Source organism: Sus scrofa, chromosome 7 (genome assembly GCF_054392235.1).
Source record: "Sus scrofa isolate SSC_HxYL_T2T_F1_AM1 chromosome 7, Sscrofa_HxYL_maternal_Yorkshire_Landrace_v2.0, whole genome shotgun sequence".
Taxonomy (NCBI): domain Eukaryota; kingdom Metazoa; phylum Chordata; class Mammalia; order Artiodactyla; family Suidae; genus Sus; species Sus scrofa.
The window spans coordinates 60,940,410-60,966,962 of NC_139389.1; the positions used below are offsets into that span (position 1 = coordinate 60,940,410).

A 26,553-nucleotide genomic window follows, 5' to 3' on the forward strand; every position below is an offset into this window, starting at 1 on the left:
AAGCAGACTTCCAGGACTCTGAAGAAACAGTTTCAAGCAGGATGCTTTTCCCCACCTCTGCGCAAGATTCTTCCCGTGGCCTCCCAGATGCAAATGACTTGTGCCTTGGCCTGCAGTCCCTCAGTCTCATAGGCTGGGACCGACCCTGGAGCACCCAGGACTCAGATTCCTCAGCCCAGAGCGGCACACACTCCGGTGAGTGTCAGAAAATGAGTTGGCTGGGGGTGGGGGGTGCATGGGGTGGTGAGTGAAGATATCCACAGCAACAGTTGTTCTGATCCCCTCTGCCTCCCCCCCGCCCCATACAACATGGAGCTGTTTTGCAAAAGATGGAAATGCTGGCTGTTAGTGTGGCAGGACAGATGGTTGCTCGTAAAGGCAGGCATGGCTTTTCCACTTACCCTGATAAATTCCCTGGAGTTGTTAGTCTGCACCTGAGGTGGCCCTGAGAAGGGTCCCCAAGGTGACAGTCTTATGCAGAAAAGATCCAGCTAACCCCCTAGTGCCCAGGCCTGTCTTAGAGATGATGAAGCAAAACACTTTTAGGTGGGGGAGGGGACTTAAGGGGCTGATTACTGGATGTCCAGATTCTGTTTCTCAGTGGCTTTTAAAGCTAGGGAGCTATGTGTGAAGGTTGGGTGGTCCCTGAATCGTGGCAAGGGAGGAATTTTAAACATAAGTGAGGCTGGGGAATACTGGGATATTGGAACTGGCTTAATATAAGGTTAAGAGCATTGATCCTGGAAAGGGGTAGCAGGGGAAGTGGGGTGGAGTAACTCTCAGCTACAGAGGCTTTTTTTCTTTCTTTCTTTGTGTTAAGGGTAACCAAGTGGATGAAGGAAGAGCCACTCCCCTTTAGGATCGCTTGTCATCTTGGAAGGATTTGATGGGGCAGTTGAAGGGGCTTCTTGGCAAGCCCTTGAACTGCTTCTGCTCATCCCTTCCCATTGCCCATTTATTTCCCTCTTGTGGTTCAAGGGGAGGGTTGGCCAGATGCAGGTCTTAGACTATTCAAAAGGAAATGTGAACTTAAGAAATACAATAGCTATACTTAAAAGTCTACGTATTTTGCTTTGTATAAATTATACCTTAATAAAAAAGAATATTGGCAGCAGATACTTTAGGAAAATGGAAAGTGGGGGTGGGGGCGGCCTTTGCTGTTGGTGCTGATGGTGGGGTTCACTGAGCCTGCCACCCTCTCCCTGCCTTCCCTGTTCCAGAACCCGGCAGTCAAGGCAGCAAGGTACTGTCTCGTTGATTTCTCTGGCCTCCACCCTACTTGGCGCAGGTCTTTTTTTAGAATGCTTAGCAGAGCCTGGGACTGTTGTGTCTGTTGGCATTTTAATGCCCAGTTGTTTTGGTAAATCCCGTTTGTTCAGGGGTAGAGGGTGGATTTTTTTTTTTTTTTTTTTTTTTTTTTTGCTTTGCGGGTAGGGTTAAGTCACTACCTCTGGGTTAAGGTAGAATTTCTTGAAGTACTGGCCTTTAGCTGATGCAGGTTTTTCCAGAAAGGTTAGGAACTGCCCTGTTCTCTGGGCAAGGAAGTGTGGTGTCGCTGTTTGGTGTCCTATGCCTGGAGATGTTGGCTTGGAGGCCACGGTAGTTTCTTGAATGTGGTACTCTGAAGCCAACCTGGGCGGCCTCTGTACCTGACCTTGTCCTCACCCTCACAGCTGTAACTGAGCAAAAGTCAGGGGAGCTCACACAGGAGACTGGCACCTGTCTGTGGCAATCAGTGTTTAACCAAGGCACTACCTTTCACTGGTATCATGTTGGGTGTGGCCCTTCTTTGCCGCTGGTTTCTCTTAGCTACAGGGGTCCTTCTGAAAGGTGTTATAACACAAAGAAATACAAGAGGGGCTTGGGGCTAACTTGGGGCTTGGGGAGGTGGGCCTGAACCTAATTTCATTCTGAAATTAGGCTGTAAAAAATAACTCGAGTCCAGCCATAATTTCCTCGGCTTCTCCACCTCTTGAAAAGCCTGTGTTTATAGCTATTTGTCTCTAAAGTGGGGGTGTATTTACTTCTCCACCTTCCATCTCTAGCACTTTAGTGATAAATATTACATGATTTCGTGGATCAGGCAAGGCCTGCACTCTGTGGCCCTAGAATTCATGGGAACCAGAGAGTTGCCCCAGTGGTATGATTTGGCCACGGGCAGGGTTAGTGTGAGTGTGTCTTCCTTTCTGAGGGTTGAGGACACACCCATCGCTAATCCCTGTGTTATCCATGGATTTTGGAGCTGTATTGATAGCCGTCTCTCTTTCTCTGAGCACTGGGCCTTCTTGGAAAGCCCACATTGAGGGTACTGCCTCCTGGAGTAGGATGCAGCCCTCCCACCAGCCAGCTGCATCCTTGCCAGCACTGCGGGAACATGCAGCCCACACTCCCAGTTCCTACACTGCCTTCCCATCTGAAGACCAACTAGCTCAGTTTCTTGAGGGAGGAAGGAGGTGTTTCACCAGCTCTGGACAGTCTGGGACTCATCCTGCAGACAGCCTGGTACCTTGATGTCTCTGCATGGGGCATGTGGTGCAAGCTTCTTCCTTGGGCTCTGCTTTGTGCAGCGTTGCCCTGTGTGGTTATGGGTTCACATCTGACCATTTTTTATAATTCTTTTAAGTTTTCAGCAATGTGGGGGGTGGGGGGCAAGGTTGGAGATAGCAGGACTTTTGCCTAAAAAATCTTGGCTAAACTCATTCAACAAATGTTGAGCGCTGGCTGTGTGCCAGGCACTGTGTTAGGCACTGAAGGTATATCATTAAATAAAGCTGTTAGCCTTAAAAGTCCTCCTGACTATCAAGGAAAAATAGATGGGAAGGTACTAAATGCAGCATGATAGTTGCTGTGATGGGGGCTGCCATTTGCCTCCACTAAGGGTTTTTTTTGTTTGTTTTTTGGGGTTTTTTTTGCACTGGGGCAGGCTTTCATTGTATTCTCAGCATGATATTGGTATGTGAGGACCTTTCTCCATGGGCTAGGGTCCTTCTGCTGTGTGGATTTCATTGGCCTCAGAGGCCTGTAGGAAGACTCTGGGGTGGAGTTTGTTTTTGAGTGTTTTGCCTGTAAGGCCAACATAGGTTTGAAGGTAGGGCTCTCTGGGGTTCCCTCCCTTCTAGACTGTGCCTCTTCTCCTCATGCTGGGAAAGAAGCTTCTTTCCCATCAGGGCGAGATAAATGTTAGAAGTGACCCCATTGACGTGTCCAGGGTTACCTTCATCCTACTTGCGGCATCCTAAGACCTGTAATGGAACAGAGAGCTATGAAAGCTATCCTTGATATCCTGGGATGGGGGAGAGAGGGACTTAAGAATCGCTATTTATCGACTGCTTCCAATGCTAAGGATATCACATGACTGTAGGCTGGCATGGTCCTGCGAAATGGGCACTGTTACTGTTCCTATCTGAAAGATGAGGAAACGACGTGCGCAGAAGAGGTCAACTGCCCAAAGTGATAGAACCACCAGAATTCGAACCTGGGTCTCGTTGGTTCCAAACCTCTCATGCTCTCTACTGTCATACTTGTCATCCTGTAGGCAGAACCCTAACATGTTGGGCAGGAACACTGATGTTAAGGTATGTCTTTATACAGCCCCCGGGGCTCTTCAGTCAGAGGTGTTGTGTTCTCTTGCTGAGGTTATCCCTCAAGGCCAGGGCACAAGACAGACAGTTCTGACTCCCTCTTCACTCTGAGACTCAGCTCATCAGCTGTGCCACCCAGTGGATTTGTCTTCCTGCGTTCCCCTGGTGACTCTTTTGCATTACTCAGCAGGAAGTGGGGTGACTGAGAACCTACTTTGGGAGACCTAGAAATAAAGACTCCTAATGAATGCCTTGTGCGGAAGCCCAGTGTGCAGACCAGATGCTCTGTCTAAAGATGCCAGAGGACGTGGCCTGTTTCCTCTCACTCTCCTTTGGAAGTCCTTTGGGGATTAACCTGCTCACCCTCTCTGGTTTCTGCCCTAACTTCTAACCAGTGAATAGTGTGTTCCCTGTGCTGTGTCACTTGCAGGCTCCCCTTTGGTCTGCAGACTAAATCAGTCTGGAAGGAGAGGGGAGTCTTGGCATTTTAATTTTGTTGCTGCTTTGCTTCCAGGCAACATACAGAATAGGCTTGGGTTCCTCCTCTGTGGAACATAGACTTCTTGGCCCCAACCAGGTTTTCGAGCGAATCTGCCTCAACTGTCCAGTTCTCCAGTACTGTATTCCCAGTGTGTAGCACAATGCCTGGCTTCTGGTTTTTTAATAAGTATTTATTGAATGAATGAAGAGTGCTGAGTAAATTCTGGGTAATTTTGAACTGCAGAGTTCAGGCAAGGTGTCTCCCAGTCTTCTGCCTCCTAGAGATCATCTAGACCAACAGATTGTCAAAAGATCAAAATCTCCAACCTTCATTGCTTTTAGGGCATTGATTTACAGAAAGTTTTTGTCATACCCTGGAACATGGATTCTGCCCCAGAGTCAAGTAGTCCACTGAGGAATAGCTTTTAGTGCAGAGAGGAAGGAGGGCCTGGGAAGCAGTGTGATGGTGGAGCACTTCCTAGGTGAGAAAGAAGTTGAGGTGGTGCAGGGACCGAATGTGTGCTGACCTTACATGAGACTTGGGTATGTTGTTTCTTCATGTACAAAACTCGTCCAGTGGTCGGGATCAGGAAGAAAGGCTTATGTTGGTTGCCACCTTGGACCTGTGGGATCCAGAGTTGGTGGAGGGAGTTCAGATTTACAAGATCACCACCTGAGTTGGGATGTGGTATAGGTGCAGAGTTGGAGTCATAGGCAAAGAGCATTCTGTTATACCCGGAATGAGTGCTGCCTTCCCGCTTCCTCGTCCTGTACCTTCAGATAGACTTTGAGCAGACAGCCTAGAACTAAGGCTTGGAATAGGGAAGAAGGTTCTAGGCATGCAGCCTTGTATCTCAGGCTGAAAACAATGGCCCCTGGTCTGGGTTTTCACTCAACTACTCTCATTAGACAAGTGGCATCTGGCTGTTATGTCTTGGGCCTGGTCTCTGCCCAGGCTGAGCTCAAGCTCAGTGCCTTGCAGCACAGGCATCCACATCCAAGCTCTTGTTGCCATTGCTGCTGCCGCCATCAGGCTCTGGGTGCCTTTGTACTCTTGGGGAAGATTCAGAAAATTCGAACAGTGACTCAGCTGTAAAACCCACAGGAGCTGGCACAGAAGGGTGAAAGTGGAGAAAGTTAACAATCAGTCTAAAAATATTACTGCTGATTTGGTCTCTTGTACCTCTGAGGTAGCATTAATGAGCTGGAACCCTCTGCCAGGTCCTCTCCTCTCTGTGACTTCCCTTAGAGCTGTCTGTAGCTGATGCGGATTTCTGCCAGCATGGGAGTGGGGATGGGTACCTCTGCCCTAGGAAGAGCACATTGGTTTTCTTCATCGCTTTTGGAAGAATTTGCTCTACACTTCGCCACCAGGGCTGGAGGCCCATGGTAACCTCAGACTTGCTGTAATTCCTGAGTTGTAGCGGCCAGTATAGGAGCAGAGCAGAGAGGTCAGGGCATGGCCACCATTGAAGGGTGACCATGGGACTTCTCTCCCACATTCCCCCATCCCTTAAGCCATCTAGGTTAATATTTGACATCTGTTGGTGAAGCTCTGTGCTATGTGATGGGGAGTGGAGTTTGAGGTCAGTCAGTGGCCTGTAGCATAAGATGCCTGTCACTTGCGCTGGATTTTAGATTATATGGCTTGAAGAGAGTACCTTTCCAGTAGGTATACTTCCTGCTGTAGGTTAGTTAGGAAGAAGAGATTGCTCCTTCCCTCCTGATTCCCCACTGGTGTGAATCAGTGCTGCTCTTCCAGCAACCTTACATAAGGGGGAGTATAGTCCCGTGGACTGAGCTGGGAGCAAGACAGGTGCCATCCCTTGAAGTGAGGTCCCTCCTTCCCTAGAAGCCCAGTAGCTCTGCTGCTTTCCTCCCTTTGATCTGTAGATACTCAAAGAACTACCTGGTCAAGTCCTTTGTGAGGTTAGGCTATAGAGGGACACTCAGGTCACTGTAGGGCATCTGACCATGAGTGACATTTTCCAGAAACTTTGCTCCTTCTGTGGGTTGAAGAAAATATCAAATCTCCTAGAAAATCCCAGCCCTGTTAACAAAAGGTTTTCCTATCTTCCGTATATTTTCTAGTCAAATGTCTCTATTCTTGGCCCCTTCCCCTGTAATAATTGTAAGAAACTGGTGCATGGAGGCACTGATGTGACCCAGGGGTGTTAACTCTGATACACCCTGACCTTATACATTTGCCGGTTGGCATTGCCCCTTTCTGGGCCACTGGTCCATCCCTTCCCCTTGTTTTCCTCTGTGGTTGCTATAGTGTTCCGTGGGCACCCCTGCTCCTTGTACCTGCGTGGAGAAATACGTTTCAGGGGCTGTGGAGATCCCAGCAGACTCTGGGGAAGATTGGTCAGGGGAGGGTGCTCTCTGCAGCCCGTATCCAGGTATGGTCAGTTCTTTTTGAAGAAGGTATTTGAAACTAGTAGTATTGTCACAAGTTTGGTGTAGCAAGTAGCTGTATTCTTGGCCTCTGTTTTGGTGATGGGCTGAGTCAGGATGAACTCTTTTTTTCCTTTAATTCTGAATTGCATGTAAGTCAGCATTGTGTTCTTAAATTGGATAACCTTGACAGGAAGGGGGTATAGCCTCAGTGAGTATACTGGCTCCTGGGGACATATGATACTCCCTTTCTTTCAGTACTATTCAGTAAGCATTGATCACCTGCCTTGTGCCAGATGGTTGAGCCAGTTACTGCTGGAGTGGGGTGGTAAGAATGGCCCTTCGTATGCTTGGTTGAGAAGGCAGAGCTTTATACACGTGTGTGCCTGAAAATATCTATACAGATGTTTTTGAGACTTTAAAAAGCTTGTTTAGGAGTTCCTGTCGTGGCTCAGTGGTTAACAAATCTAACTAGCATCCATGAGGATGCAGGTTTCATCCCTGGCCTTACTCAGTGGGTTAAGGATCCGGCACTGCCGTGAGCTGTGGTGTAGGTCGCAGATGTGGCTCAGATCCAGTGTTGCTGTGGCTGTAGTGTAGGCCAGCAGCTACAGCTCTGGTTCAGCCCCTAGCCTGGGAACCTCCATATGCAGTGGGCACGACCCTAAAAAGCAAAAAAAATAAAAAATAAAAAGCTTGTTCAAAATAAGATGATTTCTTTTATAGGCAAAGACTCCAAAGGTATTCAGTTAACCATTTTTTCCCCCTGGGGATTCTAGGCTCTGTTAGTTGTGCTTGGTTTCCCTTTTCTGGTCAGATTAGTTACCTCGAAAAAGGTTAAGAAGGTCAAATGGGAATTGACTAGTTTCCGTTCTTGTCATTTAAAAAATTTTTTTTTGTTTGGAAGTAATTTAAAATTTACAGAGGTTATAAAAATTATACAAAAGATACTTGTATTCCCCTTATCCAGTTTCTCCCATTACTGACATTTATCTCATTTGCTTTATCATTTGCACATTCTCTGTATGTATATCTAGATCTGATTTCTTTCTGTACCATAAAGAATAGAGATGTTCTTACAAACATTCACATACAACAAAAGCTATGAACTTCAGTCAACTTAAAATTGATGTAATGCTCTCATTAAGCTATTGTTCATATTCCAGCTTTGTCTGGTGCCCGGTAGTATCCTTAATAGCATTTTTCTTTTCCTTGTCTCTTAGCAGTTGTCTGTCCCTGAGCAGTAGGCCTGAGCTCTCTTTGTATTTGCTTGGTATGAGCTTACAAAGTTCTTGTATTGAATTAATTAATGTATTTATTTATTTATCTGTCTTTTTAGGGCCACACCCACGGCATGTGGAAGTTCCCAGGCAAGGGGTCAAATTGGAGCTGTAGCCACTGGCCTTACACCACAGCCACAGCAACGAGGGATCTGAGCTGCATCTTCAACTTATACCACAGCTGATGGCAATGCTGGATCCTTTAACGCACTGAGTGAGGCCAGGGATTGAACCCACGTCCTCATGGATACTACTGGGGTTCATTACCGCTGAACCACAGTGGGAACTCCGTCTTCAGTGTCTTTCACAATGTTCAGCTTGTTTCCGGCCATCACTTTTCCTGAAGCTATTATCACAATCCCTGCCGATCATTTTCTATATTCTTTATTTGTTCCTGGTTAGGTCTCTCCCCCTCTCTCCTCTCCTCCAGCACCCTCTCTCTACCATGGGATGGGGAGGAGAAGGTAGTTTTCAGAGATCAGGCTCTTTAGGAAATACATAGTCACCTTGGTTTCTTTTTTCCTTCTGGAAAAAAAAAACACAGTTGCCATTGTGCTGTAAGAGCTGTATTTAAATAACCTACAGATTTTTTAAGTCAAGGGAAATAATTACATATGAAAGGTTTTGGGGTGTGATAAGGGGAACTGATTAGAAGCTTGAAATAGCAAGCCTCAGATTTTTCTAGATTAGTGCTTCTTAAACTTTAATGTGCACACGCATCTCCTGGGGATCTTGTTAAAATGCAGGTTCTGATTCAGTAGGTCTAGAGAGAATCCAAGATACATTTTCTAATGAGTTCCTACAGTGGCAAGGTCCTAGAGAAGTTCTAAGACTTGGATGATTTAGAGTCCAAGGTACTGACCTCTGGAATCTAAGATAGCTTGTCTGTAGTTGATGGTCTTAAAGGACTTTGAAAAAAAGTGAGGCATCAAGAAGATGTGAAGTCCTGAGTATTTAAAAAGGGGGGGGGGGAGTTCCCATTCCTGTCTTGGCTCAGTGGAAAGAAATCTGACTAGCATCCATGAGGAGGACACAGGTTTGATCCCTGGCCTTGCTCAGTGGGTTAAGGATGCTGCGTTGCCGTGAGCTGCAGACGTGGCTCAGATCTGGTGTTGCTGTGGCTGTGGCATAGGCCAGCAGCTGCAGTTCCTATTCAACCCCTAGCCTGGGAACTTCCGTATGCTGCAGGTGCAGCCCTGAAAAGAAAAAAAATGTGGGATAATAGTATCCATTTCTTAGGATTCAGTGAAGATTGTTTACCGAAGTGCTTCTAACAGAGTATCTGGCATACACTAGATGTGCAGTAGATGGAAGCTGCTGTTAGTGAATGGTGAACCTGGTCCATGTGACCATGAACTCTGAACATTTAAGGAGGTGGAGTTCATTAGTGGCTATTGTGGATTGTCATGCCATTTTGTTTTTAGACAGGCTTATTATCAGATGAGAGGAGTGTTATTTACAGACATAATTTCTAATTTTGACACAGGAATTTGACAACGCCTCAAGCTGTCTTTTTGGGCATGGCAAAAAAAAAAAAGTCCTAGGTTAGTTGAGGTAGATGGATTTCTGGCCGTTAGAACAGATGTATCAACACAGTAATGAACACAGAATGATGTGAATGAGAAAAGTGGTTGACACTGGCTCCCATATTGCTCCACACTTTTTTAAAACCTTGGGTGAAGACATAGTCACCATAGCCCACATTTATCATCCTTGCCTCCAGACAGAAGCCCTTTTGGCCAGCGATCTCCTTGAGCGTTTTTTTCTGTATCCTGCTTTATTTCTTTCCCCTTGACAACTCTTGGAGCTCTCTCCTGTGCTGCCGTTTTCTGGGACTGACAAAGTGCCCTTTATCTTATTTGTCCCTGGTGAATGGTCCCTGTAACTTCTGCCTCCATGGCAGGTTTTTCCATCAGAATGCTGCTTGCTCACGTGGAGGCTGCACAGTGTCCCAAGCCTCATCTACTGTCTACCTCTGGGTCATTCTTTTTGTTCATCCTTTCCAACTTCCTAGTCCTTTCCCTTCTCTGAAGATCTCAGTATCTAGTTTTTGTTTGTTTTAACCCCAGAGCCACTTACAGCTATGGGTCCCTTTAATGTCCTTATAGGTGACCTAGACAGTACTTTAGACTCCACATAGTCCACCTCAGCCACCTGTGGTCACACACCCTGGACCTTGTGGTCTTCAGAACTGTCTTCTCTGTGCTTCCTCCTCCTGTTTCTCCTATCTGTCCCCCTCCCCGGGTAGCTGCCAGCACCTGGCCATTGCTGTTCTCCATTGCTTCCAGTCTCTTGACTCTCTCCTGTCTTCTACTTGTAGTACATGACCTGCTCTTCTTCAACTCTGTTATCGATTTCCTCCTTCAAAACCTCTTTGGAAAAAACCCATGGTCCTGTATGGGTCCAGGGTGTATCCAGATCACCCATATCTGATTTATTTCATTTCACTTTTTAAAAATTTTTAATTTTTTTTTAAATTTTTTTTTTTTTTTTTTTGCTTTTTGGGGCCACACCCACAGGATATGTAGATTCCCAAGCTAGAGGTCTAATCAGAGCTACAGCTGCCAGCCTACACCACAGCCACAGCCACAGCCACGCCAGATCCGAGCCATGTCTGTGACCTACACCACAGGTCACAGCAATGCCAGATCCTTAACTCACTGAGCGAGGCCAGGGATTGAACCCACAACCTCATGGTTCCTAGTTGGATTCGTTTCCACTGCGCCACAACAGGAACTCCTTGCTTTATTTCATTTCATTTTATTTTATTTTAGCCACACCTGAGGCTTGTGGAAGCTCCCCAGTCAGGGGTTGAACCTGCCCCACAATTATGGCCTGTGCCACAACCATGGCAACACCAGATCCTTAACAAACTGCTCCACAAGAGAACTTCCACCCACGTCTGATTTACTAATCAGTCTCTCACTGGGTGCTGGGTACCCATGTAATCTTATCTAGTGTCCCTGGTCAGCCTCCTTGGCTGTCCCCACAACAACTGACCACTGTCTCCCACTTACCCGTAGGATAAAATCTGAACACTCTTAAGTTGCTTTTCAAAGCTCTTTATGGGAGTTCCCATCATGGCGTGGTGGTTAACAAATCCGACTAGGAACCATGAGGTTGCGGGTTCGGTCCCTGCCCTTGCTCAGTGGGTTAACGATCCGGCGTTGCCGTGAGCTGTGGTGTAGGTTGCAGATGCGGCTTGGATCCCACGTTGCTATGGCTTTGGTGTAGGCCGGAGACTACAGCTCCGATTCGACCCCTAGCCTGGGAACCTCCATATGCCACGGGAGTGGCCCAAGAAATAGAAAAAAGACAAAAAAAAAAAAAAAAAAGAGCTCTTTATGATTTGATTGTTACCTCGTCATTCACCACCCTAAGCTTGTTTTTGTAAAATGTGAAGATGAGTCCTCTAGGGCAGTGGTACTGCTTTTAAGATCAATATGGATGATCTGTTAGTTTTCACAGTGTTTTTCTTACCACATTTTGCAGCACCAAGGAGGAGCCTGGAATAAATCTTCACACCTCCTGCCTTCTCAGGGCGTGAGTTCTAGGGGCTTGGACTTTGAGTGTGTCAGGAGTATTGAGACAGGAGTTTGTCAGGAGTATTGAGAAATTTGGCAGAGATTTATTGGTAAGTGTCAGAATCCAAGTTTAGACAGACAGTTTCAGCATATGGTTAAGTGCTTGTGCTGGGAAACTGCTTTGAAAGGCCTAGTTAAAAGACTGTTTTCTTAAAAAAATGAAATAAAACTCCTTGCTGAAGATGGTATAGCTCCCCCCTCCCCAACACACAAACATGTAAGACTGGCTAAAATTAAATAGACCAACCCTTGGGGTTCCCTTGTGGCTCAGTGGTTAACGAACCCGATCAGGATCCATGAGGATGCAGATTCGATCCCTGGCCTTTCTCAGTGGGTTAAAGATCTGGTGTTGCCGTGAGCTGTGCACACATTCAGTCACAGACACAGCTTGGATCCCACATTGCTATGGCTGTGGTGTAGGCCAGCAGCCGTAGCTGAGATTTGACCCCTAGCCTGGGAACCTCCATGTGCAGTGTGGCCCTAAAAAGCAAAAAAAAAAAAAAATTTAAATAAAGGACCAACCCTGATGACTGTTAGCCAGTGCTTGGAGGGACTGAAGCTCATCAGTGCTGCTGGGAGTGTGAAATGGTACATGCAACAGGTTTCATAAAAATTAAGGGTAAATAAACATGATAAAATAAACAAATACATACACGATTCCCCTGCATTAAACAAAGAGTTAAGGCTACACCTACCGTGTCTTAGTCTAAGAAGGAAGTCATTGGCTAAAGGAGAGTGGACTGGTCTGATTTTGCACGTAGGCTCAGTTGTGAACAGCATCCCCTGAAAGCATGCTTTCACTCTGATTTCATGCTTAGAGAGGTTTATTCCTGCCTCTTGAGACTCACTACAGCCCCAGCCAGACATTCAGACTACTTGGACCCTGAGAGGAAACAGCTCTGGTGACCTGTGTTCCACTCAGTTACTAGTGAGTAATTGTGAGATGGAGCCAGTCACAGCCACCATTTATTGAGCACTTTCACACTAAACACATTATTTTGGTTTCGCCTCACAGCCCTTTTGAGGTGGGTATTTTCCCCTTTCTGCAGATGAAAAAAAATCGGATTAATAAGGCTTCTCACCTAGCCTTGGCACTGTTATAGCTCCATGGCCAAAACCCCCTCATACACCCACCTCATGGATAAAAGAGTGTTTTTCTTTGCTTTGGATTCCTTCTTTCCCCAAGGTCAAATGTGGAAAAAGGCTGCTCTCTTCTGCTGTGCAGTTTGCCTCCCTTATCTTTCCTGGCCTCTGCTTTACTCTTTTTTGATGGTTAATATTTAAATATTTATTGTGTGCTGGGCACTGCTGTGCTGAGTACTTTCCATCTGCTATCTTGATTATTGAACTCTCTTGACAATGTTATGATGTAGTTGGTATTCCACCCAAGATGCCATGAGAAAATGGAGACTCAGAGAGCTTCCCAGAGCACGTAGTCATATAAAGGTGGTGTCAGACCAAGGGTTTCATCCCAACATTGTCTTAAACCAGACCAGGCTTAACTACAGTGTCATTCTGCTTCCATCCTAAATGTATGAAATCCAGGAGTGCATAGGAGAGAGTGCATGTGCTAGAATTTTGCATGAAGAAACCTCTCAGATGAGAAGCATGTTCATGCTCTACCAGACTTATGGGGTATGGCATGAAATTCTGTCTTTTAGCTGTATAGTGTTAGAAAGGTGAGGGTTTAATAAACACATGGTAGGCTGCATGGAAGGAGTATGGTTTGGGCTTCCTAATTGTGCTGAAAGTATCTCCTATAGCAGCATGGGCGTGTGTATCTGGACATTAATAGGACCTGTGATAAGGGTGCCCAGTGGCACAGTTTTCCCAAATGCTAACACTGACCCTGAAGCCTGGTTGGCAGAGAGCTGGAGTTTAGCTGCTCCTGTCACAGCAGGAACTCTGGTCCTCAGAAAGCCATCTTGTTCCTGCTTCTGATGGGCCCTCGGTGGCCAGTGTCAGTACTAGATGTATATCTCGTTACACTCTTAGCTGTGGTTCTGTCATGCTTTTCGGTGGTCGTGGTGTGGTATAGCTTGTTGGGTGGCTGAGGGAGTAAAAGGAAGGGCTATTGGCTGGGAGGAAAACTAAGAGGTCATGAGATTTTCTTTTTTTTCCCCCCTCTTCCTAGTACTGAGCATGCTCCACAACCCACTGGGCAATGTCCTGGGGAAACCCCCCTTGAGCTTCCTGCCTCTGGACCCCCTTGGATCTGACTTGGTGGACAAGTTTCCAGCACCCTCAGTTAGACGATCCCGCCTGGACACCCGGCCCATCTTGGACTCCCGTTCTAGCAGCCCCTCTGACTCAGATACCAGTGGCTTCAGCTCTGGATCAGATCATCTCTCAGATTTGATTGTATGTAATTTGTTGGGGAGTGGGGTGGGGACAGCAAGTGAGCTTGAGCGGGATGCGAGTCCACTAGAATGCTGGGAGTGGAATGATGGGGGGGGTATGGAGGCCACGTGGACAGGTGTAGAACTTTCCATCCTCAACGGAATAGAGGATGCTTTGTATACCCATTATACCCATTGGGCAGTACATTTCAGGACCTGAGTGGAGGCTTCTTTGCCAGTTACTGCAGGAGCTAATGGGAAACAGTTTCAGAAGTAAATGTGGGAGTCCTGGCATTGTACTGTTTCTTGACCTACATGGGTGTTTTCTTTAACCTTTAAACAGCATCATTTATGTACCTTTATGTATGATACCTCAGATTTCTTAACTGATGATTTAAAAAATCACACGTTAGGAGTTCTGTGGTTCAGTGGGTTAAGGATCGATCCAGCATTGTCACTGCAGCGTCTTGGGTCGCTGCTGTGGCACGGGTTCGATTCCTAGCCCAGGAACTTCCACATGCTAGGGGTGAAGCCAAAAAAAGAGAGAGAAAGAAATAAAAGTCATATATTAGGGAGTTCCCCTCGTGGCGCAGTGGTTAACGAATCTAACTAGGAACCATGAGGTTGCGGGTTCGATCCCTGGCCCTGCTTAGTGGGTTAAGGATCCGGCGTTGCTGTGAGCTGTGGTGTAGGTTGAAGACGCGGCTCAGATCCCACGTTGCTGTGGCTCTGGTGTAGGCCAGCGGCTACAGCTCTGATTAGACCCCCTGGCCTGGAAACCTCCATATGCCGTGGGAAGTGACCCTAGAAAAAAGGGGCGAAAAAAAAGACAAAAATCACATATTAGTAATCTGTGGGTCTAGGGTTTAATCCAAATCTTACTGACTCTAGCTCCTATATTGTTTTTCACGGACCCACGCCAGTGAAACTCTCAGAGGCCATGATGGATCTATGAAATAATGCCTCAGAGTTCATTTCCACATCTCCTGCTTTGTATCTACAGCCGTGTGTGACATGAGTGACATTCATTCCAAATGGAGTTGGCAGGTGGCTTAGAATAGAGGAGGAATAGGGCATAGCAGAAGTAAATATATAGGAATGGCAGCAAGAAATCATCCTAAAGTAAAATACAATTTCAGGTGCCTTCTGAGCCTGGCTTCTCTATTACCAACCCCCCGAACTGACTGTTAAGTTAATAGAATGGTTTATTCCCCTGCCCTCTTTTCTTCCATATTCAAGACTGGCAACATTCATAGCATAACTTCTTAGGTCTCACTTTGCCCCCCAGTCAGTCTGTCCTAGAATGTGAAAGCTGGCATTGGTATCCCCTCTGCTCATTGGTTGTGTGTTCAGGCTGTATTTTCAGGATGGTAGCCATAAGCGTGTCCCTTTGACTCTCTGGGCTGCAGTTTATTCCTTATAAATGGGATTATATAAGATGCTCCTAATTTTGTTTGTTCTTTTAGATGGGGCTCAGTCTTGGGAATTTATCACATAATCAGTTTTAATATTTGGGGATTTTGTGTAAAGAACTGTCTCAGATACCCCACCCCAAAGTCTTACTGATGAGAGGGTATGGACAAACAACCCACAGAAGAGGAAATAGAGGCAGCATTTGAACTTATAGGAAATATTCTGTTGAATAATTATCTTTATTTTTGATAACATGGTATCATTTTTACCCACTTGAATTAGTAGAATTTAAAGCCTTGTAGTGAAATTTGTGTTCTCATCCATTTCTGATAGAACAAAAGAACCCTCATAGACGGTATTTTGACTTCCTACATCTGAGAATCTGACCAGAGAACATACAGAATATGAAGCAGCTACAACTTAAAGTTTTTATTTATAATCCTGAAAACTTGAAAGTATCTAACTGTTTAACAGTAGGGGGAAAGGTCTGCGAAGTGTGGCTTACTCCCTAAATAGCATATCATAAACAATTTAAAAATGATTATGAAGACTGGTGATGTGGGGAAAAAACTGAATTGGGGAGAAAAGAATTTGTTTAAATTATGATGTAAGCACAACTAATCTTAAAAATGCATAGGAGGAAAATCTAAAAGACACTATATCAAAATGCTAAATGGAATTTTTCATAATTTCTGTAGTGTGATTATTTTATAACAAAACTGTCCTTTAAAAACCTGTATCTTCCTCTTTCCTTCCCTAGTCAAGCCTCCGAATTTCCCCTCCCCTGCCCTTCCTGTCTCTGACAGGGGGTGGTCCCAGAGACCCTTTAAAGATGGGAGTTGGGTCCCGGATGGACCAAGAGCAAGCTGCTCTGGCTGCAGTCACTCCTTCCCCAACCAGTGCATCAAAGAGATGGCCAGGAGCTTCTGTGTGGCCATCCTGGGACCTCCTCGAAGCTCCCAAAGACCCCTTCAGCATAGAGAGAGAGGCCAGGCTACACAGGCAAGCTGCAGGTGAGTGTGTCTGTGGGCATGTGGGAGGCCTGAGGCCTCATTTCGGGGCAGAGAGTAAGTGACCTCAGTTCGCAGACCGGTATACTGTCCAGAAGAAGACTCGATTGCATGGTGCAGTCTGCATCTGCAAAGAAGGGTCTGTTCTGATGAGTTTGTGCTAATGGGGACAAACTTGGGAACTTCTTTGAGGCTGAACAGAGAAGCAGGTAACTTGGAACACAGGGTGCCCATTAAGGACTGGATCCATCTTTCACTTGTTCTCTTCCACAGAGATTGTACACCCCTGTGGCCTTTGATTCTTTTCATGAGTGGATGTCTTCAAGAGAAACACTAGAAATGGTGCTTAGAATTTTGACTGTCCCCTCCCCACTTCTGAGTCGAAGACATGTCAGGAAAAACACTGCACTCTCTTCCCCAGGGCTTTCTGATTGGTAAACATGGGGAGGCACTGGGAGGTGGGTAATCGGTTTGTCAACTTCCAAAGTAAGGGATGTCCCAAGATCTACTGGTCTCTCAGGAACCTTGTGTCGTTTAAATTAAATACATATTAAATCTGTTCTTCATCTTACACCGGTTCTTGGAAGCAAATGCAGATGAGTCATTGTTTACTAGTGCTTCAGGGAGGTGCTCACTGACCACGGTTCTCAGATTCTGGAGTTGGTGATTGAATGCTGAGTTTCTCCGTTCCATTTGTTCCATAGGTTTCAGCATGTCTGTCTGTGTATTCAGAGCTAGCCCTGATCTCATTCTCCCCTAATAGTGCTGCTACCCTGTTTACTTAATGGTTTCGTCAGCCTGACTTTGTACTTTCTCTGCTGCCGTTGTTTTCTTATGAAGTGACAGGACCATGCTTTTGGATAAGACCGTTATATCCACTTCTGTTTGCAAAATATTGCTGATGATGCCTAATTTCTTGCTGTAGCAACACAGTAGGCCTGTGCCTTTTAGAGAATGGCCTTTCGTGTCTTTGTCCTGAATAAAAATGATGGTTCATTTCATTGGCTATCTCTCTGCTCCAGTGCTGGAGGAGGAGAGTGAAGCAGACAAGGACTGGCCAGTCCCCACTGGGGTCAGTCTCTGGTGTGGAAGGGCACAGACTGAGTGGGGACATGATTGAAGACTGGTATGAGGGAGGGCTGGACTGGTCACCAAGAACAGTGAGGCCTCTAGGAGCTGTCAGTGCAGGCCAAACAGAAGACAGTTTCTCCTCTGTATAGCAACAAAGCGTTTCTTAACAAGATGTTTGAGTCAGAGTCAGGGAAACTTCACAGTGGGTTTTGACAAACTTGGGATTAGTTTACACAGGAAGCTGAGGGGTTGGGAGAGAAGATCCATTATCTCAAGTGTTGGCATCAGGAAAGGCCCAGTGTCTCAGTGTATCGTAAGGGTAGCTCTGAAAATGATGGGGCATGGTTCTGACTTGGAACAGGTGGACATTTTGTCTTAGTGGGTTGCTGGTGGTGGTTCTTACTGGCAGTGCCCTAACTTCTCTGACTGATAAGTTCAGAGGCAAGGCAGGGACACAGTAGAACGTTCCTCACTTGAACATTTGAAGAGAAGGTCCATTCGACGCAACCTAAGCCTTGAGGATGCTGTATACAGTATGGCTCTGTTTACGTTCAGGCCCAAGCACACTTTGTTTTATTGAGCTTCACTGATACTGCATTTTTTTTTTTTTTTTACAAATTGGAGGTTTGTGGCAACCCTGTGTTGTCAGATAACGGTTAGCATTTTTTAGTGATAAAGTATATTTTAATTAAGGTAGGTTACATTGTATTTTACACATAATTCTTTTGCACACTTAATAGACTACAGTGTAATGTAATTTTTATATGTACTAGGAAACCAAAAAATTTGTATGACCTGCTTTATTGTGGTACTCATTTTATTGTGGTGATTTGGAGTAAAACCCCGCAGTATCTCTGAGGTATCCCTATGGCTATAAATTTAAATTCATTAGTATTGTAAGCAGTGTCTTCATAAAGATGCTTTCTGGTTAGCATACCAGTTACATGTTTGGAAATAGCTTGGGTTGTGGTTTTCCCCCTGCACATTCGGTTTGCTCTTCCTCTCAGTTTTAGTGGGGGTAGAACTAGTGAATTAGGGTTACCATATTGGGCTGACTGGTTTGGTGAGGTGTAAGATTTCTTGCCTTTCAAAAGAGCTAATCATGGGTGTTCTCCCAGGCAGCCAGGCTAGGACTGTGGCCTCTCTGCTCCTGCCTGGACAAGTTCACCCCAGAGAAGGACAGTCACTTTGTTGATTCTCTGACCCCTGTTTTTCTCTTTGTCTTCTACCAAAGCTGTGAATGAAGCCACCTGTACCTGGAGTGGCCAGCTTCCTCCCCGGAACTATAAGAACCCCATCTACTCTTGCAAGGTGTTCCTAGGAGGTGTTCCTTGGGATATTACGGAAGGTGAGCCCTGAGACCTTCTGCTTCAAGTGTTTGAAGGTGGGGCATGTCTTTGAGGAGCATGGAACTTGGACTTGAGGTCAGGAACTGAACCTTTGCTTGGGCACAGGGTATTATAGGAACATCCATGAAGGGAGAGGTACATTTCATAGACTCCTACAGGGCTCACACTTACACTTGTTGCCTGAGACCAGAGGTCACTTCTGAGTTGTCAAAGAGGATGAGCCTGGGAGAACACTGGTGGCCCTATGTTGCTGCCTTCCTGGGGAGGATGGTGGCCCCAGTTTGTGCCATTCTTTTCCATCTCGTTGCAGCTGGATTGGTTAACACCTTCCGTGTTTTTGGCTCTTTGAGTGTGGAGTGGCCTGGTAAGGATGGCAAGCACCCCCGGTGTCCTCCCAAAGGTAATACGCCTAAAGGTAATAAAGACATGGTAGGCGCTGTTTTCCCTCCCTTGTACGTCACTGCACTGAGGGATGCTGGGATGTCACAGCTGCATGCTGGTAACATGGTTTGGGCACTTGAGAGCACAGAACTTTCAGCTGTCAGCACTTCTCCTCAACCTGCACATCCCTGTTTCTTTGACCTAATACTCCATCTCTCCAGACCCACACTGCAGCTGGAGCTGCCTCTGACACTGCCTGGTGCACTTCCTTCCCAACCTGAACCAGCAGCTCCTTTCCTCTCAGAATGAGGTGTCTGAAAAGCTTTCCTGCCTTTTCTGCCCAGTTAGGTTGTTGCCCGACCTAATTCTGGGATCCCTTTGGAGTTAGCAGGAATGAGGATCAAGCATCTGATTCCTCACTGGTCTGAAATGAGATCCCTTCCCTGTAGAAAGGAGCAGATGCTATTTTCACTCTGCCCCACCTTCACTGAGAATGTTCCAGCAACCTGAACCAGTGGTCTAACTAGGCTTTTAAAGGAACACCTCCATCCCCTGGCCACAGATCTGTCATTGCTCCTGTCCCCAGGAAGGCCAGGCTCACTGACCTGAACATGCTGTGTGTTGTGGGAGAGAGACAGTGTGGTCTTGGTGGGATCCTCTGCTCTACTTTGCCAGTCCCTTGTCCTTACCAGGGTGGGAGGCAGTGTGCTTCTCCCTCCCTTGGCCAGGTATCCAGCACAGCCAGTGCTTTCATTTAGCGAGACTGCAGGAGTAGGACAGAACTGTATCTTACACACAAGCCATCTTTCTCGGCAGAAACTCCCTGCTGTGAAATCAAGGCTGAGGAGTCGTCGCCTGAGGGATGTTAATGCAGTTTCTCCTTCCATTGGGAATAGGGTATGTGTATCTGGTCTTCGAACTAGAGAAGTCTGTCCGGGCCTTGCTTCAGGCTTGTTCTCGTGACTCACTGAACCCAGATGGCCTGAGTGAATATTACTTCAAGATGTCCAGCCGAAGGATGCGCTGCAAGGAGGTGAGTTGGCACAGCATCTTTCTGGACTGGTAATTGGCACATATGAGACAGTGGATTTCGTGGGGTGGGTGGATACACACACAGGCTGCAGGTAAGTATTCCTACTGAGGCAAGAGGGCTGTTCTTCTTGCCTCACAGTAAATACAACAACAGTCTCTCGGTTACATTAAAACCACTACCACCATGGACCTGAATGGTATGCGTGTGCTTCTGCCCATGGAGATCAAACTCTCTCTCATCTCGTATTTTCCTCTTCTTATTCTGGCCAACACTTCTGTCCCAAACCTGTCATCTTAGAAATGAAATTGAAAATAGCAACTTTCTCAGCTTGGCCTTAACTGATAATCTCCAGTCATATCTCCCTAGTCCTGCCTTCAGGCTGTGCCTTCTGACCTCTACCAGGCTGGGGTGGGTGTATCCCTCTTTAGCCCACACCCACCCATGGATCACTTCTTCACTTCATTCAGGGTGTCATTAGTGTGTAGTTCTCTCCCGATGATTCTCTGTGCACCTTTTCTGGCAATAACTGTGTGTGCCCTCTGCATTGTGGGTCTCTAGCTAGAGTCACCCTACCTGGGAGCCTCCTTGCATGTTCTTGGACTAAGTCCGTTTCTGTGGAGCTTCAGAAGCTCCACTTTTTATCATACTAAGTGAAGTATGTCAGAGAAAGACAAATATATGGTCTCACTTCTGTGTGGAATCTAAAAAATAGTACAAGTGAACTTATTCATGAAACGGAAACAGACTCATAGACATAGAAAACAAACTTGTGGTTACCAAAGGGGATGGAGTGAGGAGAGAGAAATTAAGAGTTTGAGATTAACACATACACACTATTGTGTATAAACTAGATAATCAACAAGGACTTACTGTATAGCACAAGAAACTCTACTCAATATTCTGTAATAACCTATATGGGAAAGAAATCTGAAAAAGAATATATATATATATATATATATATATATATATATATGTATGTATAACTGAAGCACTTTGCTGTACATCTGAAACTAACACAACATTGTATCAACTATACTTCAATTAAAACAAATAAATAAAACACAGTAGAAAGTGAGACATTCACAGCACAATGTACTGTTAGAAGGAGCAAGGAGCAGAGAGATCTATGGTTCCAGGAGAGCCCTGATTTATAAAACTTGATTCACACATACCTTCTCAGCGGCGTCTGCTGGGGAGAGTGCTGCTTCTTCCCTGCTTTTGGCTAACTGAGGCTGCCAGCACCCTCCACTGCAGCACAGCAAGTGCTGAGTGCTGTGCAGCCACCGCACGGAGCCAGAGCCCACTGGACCATTTCACAAGTTAGAGCCATCACCACATTCAGGAAAGTCATTTTTAAAAAAAGAAAAAAGAATCTCTGTTTTAACCAAGTTCTCCAAGTGGTCCTAGTGGTGGTGTTTGAGAACCATTTGTCCATGGAAATTTTGAACTCAGGAGTACATGTTACTTTTAAAGATTTGATTCCAGAGTACATTGCCTTTTTTTTTTTTTTTTTTTTTTTTTTGTATTTTTAGGGCCACACCTGCAGTATATGGAGGTTCCCAGGCTAGGGGTTAAATTGGAGCTACAGCTGCAGGCCTGCACCACAGTCACAGCAATGCCAAATCTGAGCCGAGTCTGCAACCTATACCATACCTCATGGCAACACCGGATCTTTAACCCACTGAGCAAGGCTAAGGCTCAAACTTGCTGTCTCATGGATTCTAGTCGGATTCTTTTCTGCTGAACTGCAATGGGAACTCCCCAGAGTACATTACTTTTGTGATATTGGACTAGACATTTAGTATCTCTGAAAATTCATTTCCTCATCTTTAAAAAAATGGGGAATCGAAATGCCTATTTTAGTAAAGACACCAGCAGTTGCCAGGGTAATGGGGGAGGGAAGGATGACTAGACAGCACACAGAGGATTTTAAGGATGGTGAAAACACTCTCTATGATACCATGATGGTAGATACAGGCCATTACACCCATAGAGTTACAGGAGTACAACAAACACCAAGTGTGAACCCTAAAGTAAACCATGGATTTGGGATGATGATGTTTCTGTGTAGGCTACCTGATTTTAACAAAGGTACCACTCCTCAGGGTGTTGAAAGTGGGGGAGGCTGTGCATGTGTAGGGGGCAGGAAGTATATAGGAAACTCCACATTTTCAGCTCATTTTTGCTGTGAATCTAAAACTGCTCTTGGAGTTCCCGTCATGGCGCAGCAGAGATGAATCGGACTAGGAACCATGAGGTTGCGGGTTCCATCCCTGGCCTCACTCAGTGGGTCAAGGATCAAGTGCTGCCATGAACTGTGGTATAGGTTGCAGATGCAGCTCAGATCCCACACCCCTAGCCTGGGATCTTCCATATGCCGTGGGTGTGGCCCTAAAAAAACAAAATAAAAAAAAAAAAAAAAGGGAGGAGTTCCCATCATGGTGCAGTGGTTAACGAATCCGACTAGGAACCATGAAGTTGCGGGTTTGATCCCTGGCCTTGCTCAGTGGGTTAACGATCTGGCGTTGCTGTGAGCTGTGGTGTAGGTGGCAGATGTGGCTTGGATCCTGTGTTGCTGTGGCTCTGGCGTAGGCTGGCAGCTACAGCTCCGATTAGACCCCTAGCCTGGGAACCTCCATATGCCACGGGAGCAGCCCAAGAAATGGCAAAAAGACAAAAAAAAAAAAAAAAGAAAAAAAAAGGAAAGTATATTAAAATCTGTAGGGTAAGGGGAAGAAAACGCCCATTTTATTGAGATGGTCACATTTGATTTAAAATAAATAATCCATGTAACAAAGCTGGTTCTTTGTTTTACAGGTGTTTCCTGGTGTTAGTTCACGTTTTGTCCTCTGGCAGTGACCTACGGCTTCCCTACCCTCTCTCCTTTCTTGCTGCGTGGAGCTCATGCAGTCATCCCACCTTAGGATATTCTAGGACTTTTCCCCTGTCCCCTGCCTCCACAGGGAGAGGCTGCTGTTACACTGACCACTGCAGGTCAGTGCCCCTGCAGATGCCTTCCTGGCTCCTAGTCCCTCATCACCTTGCGGTGTTTTAGTGTCCTTCTTTGATGCATAGACTGTAGGCTGCCATGGTTCTCACACCTCTCTGACCCTGTATGTCCTTCGTGTTCACCCTCTGCACCACCAGTGTAGTTGGTGTTTGAGTCCCCCCTGTTGCTTTCCCATATCAGACAAATTACTCACTTCTGTGGCTCTGCTCGAAGCTTTAGACCCAGACTCACCTCTCTAGTCTCAGGTCCTACATGAACACCACTTTCCTGTGGGGCCTTTCTTTGAGATGTCCTCTGACCATAAACTCTTCTGTTTGGTGTAAGAAAAAGCTTGGAAAGCTTGATGGCCCTTGGGATGTGGACCAAGATTGGGATACTTTCCCATGGGAGTGGAAAAAAAGCAAAAGGGGCTTTTTCATCTTCTGGTGAAATTGGCTTCCCCTGGAAACTTGTGCCAGGCTTTCTCATCCCAAGGTCATCTAGGTGCATAAGCCAGCAGTTCTGATTCTTCCTTGTTTTCCCTCTGTGCCCTAGATGGTCTGAATTCTGCAGATTCTCCTGATGAAGGATCTTCTTAGTCTTGATCTGTTCTGTGCCCAGTGAACTACCAGCCTTCTCCAGTCTTCACCATCTGTCCTCTGAACTACCGTTTTGCCTCCTTGTTGGTTTCTGCCTCAAAGCTCTTCCTGTCTTGAGACATTTTGTTAAAAAAAAAAAAAAAAGTCTTCACAGATTAATCTTCTAAAACATTTACTGATCATCTGTCAACTCACTTTATTCTGGAGCCTTCTGCCTGCTATGCCAGATGTTGTTCTAGGCTCGGGATTCGGAGACAAAGGACATGGTCACCTCCTGTCCTAGTGTTACTCTGCTCTGCGATCTCCTGTGTGTGACTTTCCACACTGCTTCTCTCCATTTATTCCCACTGCTCCTGGCACAAGCCTTCTAATGTGTACATGAGGCCAGTAACCATCTCATACGGGTACCTTAAGCATCTCCAAGATCCTGTCCTGTCACTTCTCTGAATCCTTCCTGTCCCAAGGAATGTAGACCCTGCTCTCTGTTCATCAGGCTCCCATGGTCCTTTGGAACCACACAGTTGAAAGTTGCGATGGAGTGCTAGGTTCCTGGGTATGACAGTTTGAGACTCTTTTGCTTACTTTCCAGGATGAGTGACCACTGTTCTACCATTTAGTTTTACCATATTGGACACAAAGACTCAGTAAATTTCAAGTTTAGCTATGTTGGGGTGAGGGTGGCTTGCTGAATGCCTGTGTACCTGGGGCTGCACTTTCTCACCTGTCCTGTGGGTCTCAGTAGCCCCAGCTTAGCATCTCCAGAGCAGGTGCCTCCCTGTCTCTAGCTTCCTGCCAGGGCTAATTTATCTTTGGGTGGCTTTCAGGTACAAGTGATCCCCTGGGTCTTGGCTGACAGCAACTTTGTTCGGAGCCCATCTCAGAGACTTGACCCCAGCAGGACGGTGTTTGTCGGTGCCCTGCATGGAATGCTCAATGCCGAGGCCCTGGCAGCCATTCTGAACGACCTATTTGGTGGCGTGGTGTATGCTGGGATTGACACTGATAAGCACAAGTATCCCATTGGTAAGTGTCCCACTTTTGTTTGGGAAAGCTTGGCAGCCCCTGGGATATAGAGCAAGCTTATGATACCTCCCCATGGGAATGGAGGGAGCAGCCTGACCCAGGTCTGCAGATCAGCATATACTAGCAGCAGAGCATCTTTTCCTAGATAAGCCACCAGTACTGATCTCTCTGCACCCATACTTCTCTCCTACATCCCTTGAAGGGGAAACATTGGTAGGAGCACTACAGGAGGTGATAGGTGGTGGAAATGAGACCGAAACTTTGGTTAGAGGCTCCGAGTTCACAGCCAAACCCTTCTGGCACAGACAGCAAGTAATAAGTATTTCATTAAAAGGCCAGGATTCTGGTGAACTTGCCTGGTTTCCTTTATTAAGAGTTCTTGAAAAACAGCCTTTTCTAGGGTCAGAGACCAGGTCAGGCTGAAGGAGGACTCTGGGTGACTCGGGCAACAGAGGGTAGTCATGGCCTATGCAGTCCTAGCGTAGGAGAGTCTGGGGCTTAATCACTGGGTTTTTGGCCCCCCTGAAGAAGGAGGTCAGTTCCCCAGTCGTGGCAGAATAATCTCAGTGGTGGGGTTCGGAGGTGGAGCAGGGCCTGAACAGCCTGATCAACACATGGCTAACCCACCTCCCCACACACTTTGTCGGCCACCCACACCGAATCTGGTCAGGAAGGAGCACCGTGTGCTTGCCTGTGCTGCTCCACAGATTGAGAACAGGGACTTCAGAGGTGGCACTTGGCAGAATGCAACTGCTTCCGGCTCCCTTGCTAGGTCTGTGGAGGGAGTACCTCCAGGCCAGGGGGGCTTTGATGGCTGGGCCTGCCTTCAGAAGGGTATCCTATTTGCATCTTGCTTTCCACTCTGAACCCTTTTAACAAACATACCTGTGCATCTACACGGAGTCTCTTCCCTCCCGCTTACGGTCAGCAAATCCTTTGCCAGTTCCCGAGGGGCTGGTGCCTTCGAGGTCTACAGCTGTAGTGTCTGATACAGTCCCACCAGCTAAATGTGACTCTGTGCTTGAAATGTGCCTAGTGCTATAGGTTGAAATGATAATGTTTTGGATGTATATAAATAGTATATTTAAAGAAAATAATATTATTAAAATTAATTCCACTACATTATTTTCACTTAAATTGGCTAGTAGAAAACTTAAAATTACCTAAGTAGCCCACATTATAGTTCTGTTGGACAGCGCGGCATTTGGGAACAGGGTTTCCTGAGTGTTGGCAAGTGGGCACTTGGTAGAATTTGGCTAGAAGGTAAGTTTTTCTGTTTTTCCTAGGGTCTGGACGTGTGACTTTCAATAACCAACGTAGTTACCTGAAAGCAGTCAGTGCTGCTTTCGTGGAGATCAAAACCACCAAGTTCACCAAGAAGGTGAGTGGGCTGGTCCATACGCTCACTCTGGGCCATCGAGAGGGATCTGAGCCAGCTACTCCTGGGGCCGTTCTGAGATGGACACTGTCCCTGTGTTGGGTGTGCTCTGGGGAATGAGCCAAGCTGCTGAGGACACACTTGGGGTAGGGTTGAGATTGAGCTTAGTCCTGGTTTGCTCTGGAGGACTGTTGCTGTAGCACTTGACCAGCAGTGTGAGATAGCCTGATGTGCATCCTCTGATTGCTTACTTGTTGCTGGATGGTGGAGTGCTGGGGTCCATTTTGCTGACCGGGCAGTAATATGTGTGCCTCTCACTTTTGGATATCTGCTGTTGAAGATCTCTGTATTCTGCATTTAAGTCTCTCTAGGCCTCCTTTAAAACAGGGAACACCAGAGTTCCTGTCGTGGCTCAGTGGTTAACGAATCTGACTAGGAACCATGAGGTTGTGGGTTTGATCCCTGGCCTCGCTCAGTGGGTTAAGGATCTGGTGTTGCCGTGAGCTGTGGTGTAGGTCACAGATGCGGCTTGGATCCCATGTTGCTGTGGCTCTGACGTAGGTTGGTGGCTACAGCTCCGATTAGACCCCTAGCCTGGGAACCTCCATATGCTGAGGGTGCGGCCCTAGAAAAGATGGGGAAAAAA

At 46.4% G+C, this 26,553-nt stretch overlaps 1 protein-coding gene across 1 annotated transcript in view; it reads left to right on the top strand.

Moving 5' to 3' along the window:
* The window catches only part of CPEB1 (cytoplasmic polyadenylation element binding protein 1), a gene marked incomplete at its 5' end in the record, with an annotated part of 53,360 nt that overhangs the window by 25,081 nt on the left and 1,726 nt on the right, over positions 1-26,553 (top strand). The window contains 8 exon segments of the mRNA NM_001097510.1: positions 7-195; positions 13,457-13,683; positions 15,835-16,087; positions 18,390-18,503; positions 18,815-18,919; positions 19,782-19,918; positions 24,331-24,529; positions 25,816-25,910. Coding sequence (NP_001090979.1) covers positions 7-195; positions 13,457-13,683; positions 15,835-16,087; positions 18,390-18,503; positions 18,815-18,919; positions 19,782-19,918; positions 24,331-24,529; positions 25,816-25,910 — 1,319 coding nt within the window.